The sequence below is a fragment of the Phytophthora infestans genome, genomic scaffold (assembly GCF_000142945.1).
Source record: "Phytophthora infestans T30-4 supercont1.69 genomic scaffold, whole genome shotgun sequence".
In the NCBI taxonomy this organism is placed as follows: Eukaryota; Oomycota; class Peronosporomycetes; order Peronosporales; family Peronosporaceae; genus Phytophthora; species Phytophthora infestans.
The window spans coordinates 399,718-405,717 of NW_003303690.1; the positions used below are offsets into that span (position 1 = coordinate 399,718).

Below are 6,000 nucleotides of genomic sequence, written 5' to 3' on the forward strand. Positions count from 1 at the left end.
GGGATGGCTGCTTTATTCCCCCACGCTCCATGCCTCACCTGACTGCACGTCAGCGTGTTTCCGGTTTCCGTGCGTCGTACAGTGTTACAAAGTGACACGTATCCTCCCATGTTGCTGCTGCAGTCACGGCAATACAAGCGGCTCTCGAAACTCTTGACCTTTGGTGGACTCAACGCGGAGCAATCCTTGCAGAGAAACTGGCGGCTTTTCTTATCTCCCTTGTGTCTTCCAGTCTTTGCCTCATGCAGCTATTTGGTGCTGCACAGAACGTGCTCCCGAGTTCGGAGTGGTGCGTTGGCCAAGTCCTCACCGTATTGATTAGAGCGGAAACTTACAGAAGTCACTGCTAGTAAATCCGTATGAAGGCGTCTCATGTACTCGGCATGTATTGGGACTCTATCTCCTTTTCGCTTCACGGCCAGCTTGTGCAAGATGAAGCCGTTCACCACTGCCATGTCGACAAAAGCTAGAAATAGCTGTCGAAAGTACTTTCTGAATGCTACACATCTCTGGATCGAGTAGCGTTGCAAGCGGATCTGATCATGAGTATCTACTCCACCCATGCCAGAATGGTAGTCAGCAACTAGCTGCGGGCATGGAACTTGCGTGACGGCCCCCGTCCTTTTGTCCTTCCTTGACACGTGTGTCTGTACTGTGGAGCACACTGTGGCGGTCATGTGAACAAGACTCGAGCCCATCCATGCAGCAGCAACAAGCTCTGGGTATTGCCTGGCTAGGGCAATCCTGTACGTTCCTCGAGACATAGACCGTGGTCTCTTCTTGTGCTTAAACATGAGCTCTTTTGGCCACCCCAGTCGGTCGCTTCGTTGCGTCCCAACGTAGTAGAACCCCAGTGGTAGAAGTGAAAGTGCCAGCGCAGGTGAACTGTAGAAGTTGTCGGCTATAACTAACCGCTGCTTCGGTAACCCATCAAACGCCTTGGTGATATTGCGGATGGCTGTCCTTTGGGATGCGCCTTCGCTCTTCTTCTTGTCCGGTTCAGCACCAAGATAAACTTCAACTCTGTAGTATACAGAATAACAAAAATTGTAGCATTGGTAGTTAGCAATTCTGTCGGAAACTGAACACAATACAAACCTTGCGCAGTACCCACTGACGGCACAGCAAGTCATGTAGCACTTGGTACTATACTTGTGGGGCTTCTCCTTGTTGTAAGTCCGTATAGGATTGTATTGACTTCGATTAGGGATTGTTCCTTCGTCGAAGCTTACACGTGTACCGAGACGATACCCGCGACGAAACGTTTTCTCGATCACCAGCAAAATCGGGCGGATCTGGAACGCCTTGTCAGTGGTCGTGTCTCCGCTGGTGGTGCTTGTAAAATGGAGGAGACGAGGTATTGTTCTGAATCTCTCGCGCTTCATGTACCCAAGAGAGGTTCCCCGAGGAACGGCACCTTCTTCACTGGTAGTCCAATGCTTCGACAAGCCGTCCTTATGTCCACACAGCGTACGCGCCACCAACAGCCGAATTACGTGCAAAGGCTCGTGCTCTCGTATTGGCTTCTGTATTTCGAGCTTGTTAATGATGTCTTCTATGGCTTCCACGGATTTCTTAGGGTCTTTAGCTTGGGCTGCAAGCTGTCGTCCACGGGTTTGCTGTGCGATCGCTGGAATGCATTTACTCCGATAGACTTCAAACTCCAACGCAATTTTCTTCCACAATGACTTGGGCAGAAAGTAAAAGAACATTCCTATCGGTGACTCAGCAAAAGCAGCAGCAGATTTTGTGGTTCCCATCTACCGTCAAACAAAGTAGCTCCGTCCAGTTTTAGATCGGCTGTGCCAAGTATAACACAGAACAAGTTGGACGTTGATAACTCTTATTCTGTATATCATAGTCTTACCGCAGCGGTCTTGGTCGTATAATTCCCACCCTGAACTAGCACGCTCCCGCATTTCTCTCGAGTCATGCCGAAAATTCTGACTTGCGTCCTCAAATTGCGGGTCTGACTCCACGTCATCCACATATTCCTCGTCATCGATTTTGTGCTCGTCAAAAACAGAAACCTCGTCGTTCGACTCGGCACTGCATAGGAACGACTCGTCGCCAATATTGACATCATCTACATCAACGGGTCCAAAGAGATTTTCAGCACGGAAGGCTTCCATAAAGTCATCTCGATCAAATTCATCTAGACCCGGTTCGTCGTCATCTCTATCACATGCCTCTAGACCCGGTTTTTCGTCAGTCTTTAGTTCCTCCTCGAAACTTGCAACGCCACCACCAGCATTTGTATCCTCAATAGCAATTGGGCTCGTATCAACAGCGTCATTAGCACCTTATTCCGTAGCAGCCATAATAGGGGTTCCCACCGTAACCGCTTGTTCTGTAGCAACCACATTAGAGGTCGCCACCGTAGCTTCTTCTTCTGTAGCAGCCATAGTAGCGGTCGCCACCGTAGCTTCTTCTTCAGTAGCAGCCGGATTTGTAGTTTCCACCGTAGCCTCTTGTTATGTAGCAGCCGGGTTAGCAGAGTCGGCACGAGTTTCTAGTTCAGGTGTTGGCGGCTCAGGCTGGCGCTGTCGAGCGGCAGCATACGCTGCTAGTTTCCCCATCGGGGGCTTCATTCCAGGTATCGAACCAATTTGACAAGGTGGAGGTGGAGGTAGAGGTGTCAAGCCTTCCTGTATTGCGTATGCCCAAAGCGCCTTAGGCCCTAAAACGTTTACAAATAGTCAGTCAACTATTTTGTACAATCACAAACCACCAAACATACCGACGAAATAGTCAATACCGACTTAGTCCTGGCGTAGCTTGCCTTTAACACCCGGCTTGACGTATGTATGGTATGAGCTGAGGCCTGAAGGGCGTCTTGCCCGCCACCCCGCCCTGACGAGAGAGCTTCACAAGCGCTTGAACTCCTTGAGGTCAATCCAGTCCGTCATTATGAAATGAGTGGCGTGAAAGATGAGGCAGGAAATGCGATAAAGGGCTTATGATAGGATTTCAACACCTGTCACTCATTTATACAGCCTTTTCTATGGTTGCAGAAAAAACCCATCTATCTCCCCAACTCCAATCCATTATACTAAAAAGCCCCTCTATCGCCAATACAAACAGTTCTATGCGGAGAATCTCCTTTTACCTTCTTGCTTCTAGCCTTTTAGTATATTAAAACTTGCAATATTCCTTCTTCTGTCGAATACAGAATACGGCCTTTATTGGGTTAAATATCCTTTAAGGGCTTTATTCCTTAACTTTGTATGGTGTCCCTTCATATAGAGTGCATGGCTTTAACGAAAGGGTTAACACACCAATACCCAGCTGCTTTTTCGTTACTTTCAGCTCCTTGCATTCATCTGCGCTAGGTGTAAGCTACGGACAACATTCACGCAAATTTGATAACTTCGGCGGTAGTCGTAATTTACTGTGATCTGGGAGTAAGAAATGAGAATGGTTTTGGTCACCTCCTAAAACTCAGGGTATAAAATTCAGAGAGCAACCACGTTGTACTGAGCAATGTAAACAGCAAATATCGACCATTGTAGGCTTCTGAGTCACATACTAGAAGGCTTTCAATGAAAAAAATGACGAGATTCGTGCATTATTGGTGTATCCTCTAAGCATACACACTGTTCGACCATGATTCCCTTCTCCCAGATCTATGTCCTAGTCGTAGTTACGCGTCTGGACATGTTTCACAATCATCTCAGCAAGCTTACTGTTCCCCCGTATAACATCCTCTCCAATCTCTTCCCTGATCTTGTCCACTTTATATTTGTTCCACTTCACGAACATCTTACGTTGATACTCCTCGTTTGTCAACATTCTCTCCCACGTTGCACTGGAAAAGGGCCCCCAGTGCCATTTACCGACGACGCCTGGGGCTCTTTCTTCAGTGTCAGCACCGTCGTAGTTCCGTAGCAGACGATTGGGAGCTTGGTGAGCTTGATCAGTGGCAGCGCATTGCGTGAAATATACCACTGCAACTGCCACCGCCATGAAACGTACATGTACCGGTAGACGCATCACACCTTGGAGAAGTACTGTCGACTAGGCTGCCTTGGGCCTGGATGGAGATTTGTAAAGTGAGAAACAGAAGAACTGGGAGCGGGGCCCAGCACTGCGCTTCATTTCTCAGACCCCACGCTTTACAGTAACAGACAAGGCCCTGTGTGTAATTCACAGACTATTAGTACGATCTACTGTACTCAGCGCTGTATTTAAATAGAGCCAGAATAACGCATGTTTTGCAGCACGTACGTATCGCCTGACGCATCCGTACCGATGGTTACGGCATGTTTAAGAGAACGGGAAGGGCTAAAAAAAAATTACTCTCACACTAGAAGGCTCTGATTGCCGGTAGTACGTAATCACCAAAGCACAAGATCGTGATCTTCCGCTGTCCGATGCTACCTCTCGTATCAAGCCCTACCGGTAGCCTAAACTTTACAGTACTAGGACCCAGGCCTGTAAAGTTTACCATCTACAGTAGTCAACAGGAGCTCCTGATTAAGGTATGGTCTTGTCAATATTTCTTATGAAACCATAAATATTTTTATTTCGTCGACTTCATAAGTAATTCATATGCTAAAAAGCCAATCTACCATAAATTATGAAAAAATGTTCATCATTATGCAAACCATGACATTTTCATTCAAAATAAACTCACAAATCGCTAAGCATCACAAATGGGTATTATTACAGCACGACAACGGTGTGATTTCGACAGGTTGTGCATTTTTAAAATGATGTTGAGTCGCTCTACAAATGCTCTTATTTATCGGTCACTAAATTTGCCATAATGTATGAATTGGCACTAGCTGCCCAATGCCATTATTTATGCTAAGGGAGGGCTCCCGATAGATAGCAATGTCATAATCGGGACCAGTGTAGATCGCAAACTTTAAAGTGCTTGATACGAGAGGTAATTCATGTAATAGCATTGGACAGCGGAAGATCACGATCTTGTGCTTCGGTGATTACGTACTGCCGCCTTCTTTTGTGAGAGAAAGCCAGACTTGTAGAATCACATTGCTGCAGACTCTTCAGATAAGAAGTGAGGCATTTTGTACCCCACAGCTTAATGCTGACATAAAAAAACCGTGTTCGCAAGCAAATTATGGACATGTATCAAAACCGGTACTTAGTTTACGAAGGGGCTTCCATACGATTGTGCGATCACTTGTAAGTTGTGGCTCCGCAACGGACTCGGTTGACACTACGAAGCACTTGACACCTTACCCTGAACTCTTTCGATCATGCTCTTATTAAGATTTCTTAATTTAAGAAGCAGCAATACTGGTACTGTACAGACGATCCGGTCGGCCGCACTGTATTACTATATAGAGAAATTACAATTCGGAGCTGTACCCAACATACGGTACAATCAACTAAACTCCTGGCTCAATGATGGATTGTCGGTGTGTGGCGGAGATCTGTCGTCGGTGTGCATTTGTCATTAAAATATTGGGAGGAAATTGATAAATGCCACCGCAAGCCGACACCAGTCGAGCCACTTCGTAGTTAACGAACCGCACCCTCGCTACTTCCAGCTTAAGTTGTAAGCTCAAAACGTGTCTCATACACAGCGCTCTTTAACACAGGCAACGATTAGAAGCATCCTGAAGCAGGAACGCATACTCGAAGCCATAGCATTGCAAACTCTGACCACAAAGTCGCACCGCTCGGTTTGCTTTACCGAGTTGGACTCCGAGCGCACAAAATGGGTCACTAGCTGGCATGAAATAATCTAAAAAAAAATCGATTGTATTTACATGCAATGCGGATGGATCTGAACGTTTACCATCACTTTTTGTGGGAAATTCAAGGAGATAACCACTATTATCATTCTTCGATCGTCCTAGATAGAACAAACACAATCAATAGTTAAGTACCTCTGAATAACAATACACATTATTTTAGGTTTTTATTCACTAATTAGAGGATCGAGGCTAGCTCATCTTAAGTTTGTAAGCTGGCCCCTCTCAAAAACTATATGACCAGTGTTAGAGTCACATAATAAGAGTGTGACTT

At 46.2% G+C, this 6,000-nt stretch overlaps 1 protein-coding gene across 1 annotated transcript; it reads right to left on the bottom strand.

The window, feature by feature from the left end:
• Nucleotides 1-3,633: 3,633 nt before the first annotated feature.
• Nucleotides 3,634-3,993, bottom strand: PITG_23131 (secreted RxLR effector peptide protein, putative; the record flags this gene model as incomplete). Its single annotated transcript, XM_002997597.1, has 1 exon — nucleotides 3,634-3,993. The coding sequence occupies one exon, from the start codon at nucleotides 3,991-3,993 to the stop codon at nucleotides 3,634-3,636; it is 360 nt and encodes a 119-aa protein (XP_002997643.1).
• Nucleotides 3,994-6,000: the final 2,007 nt, after the last annotated feature.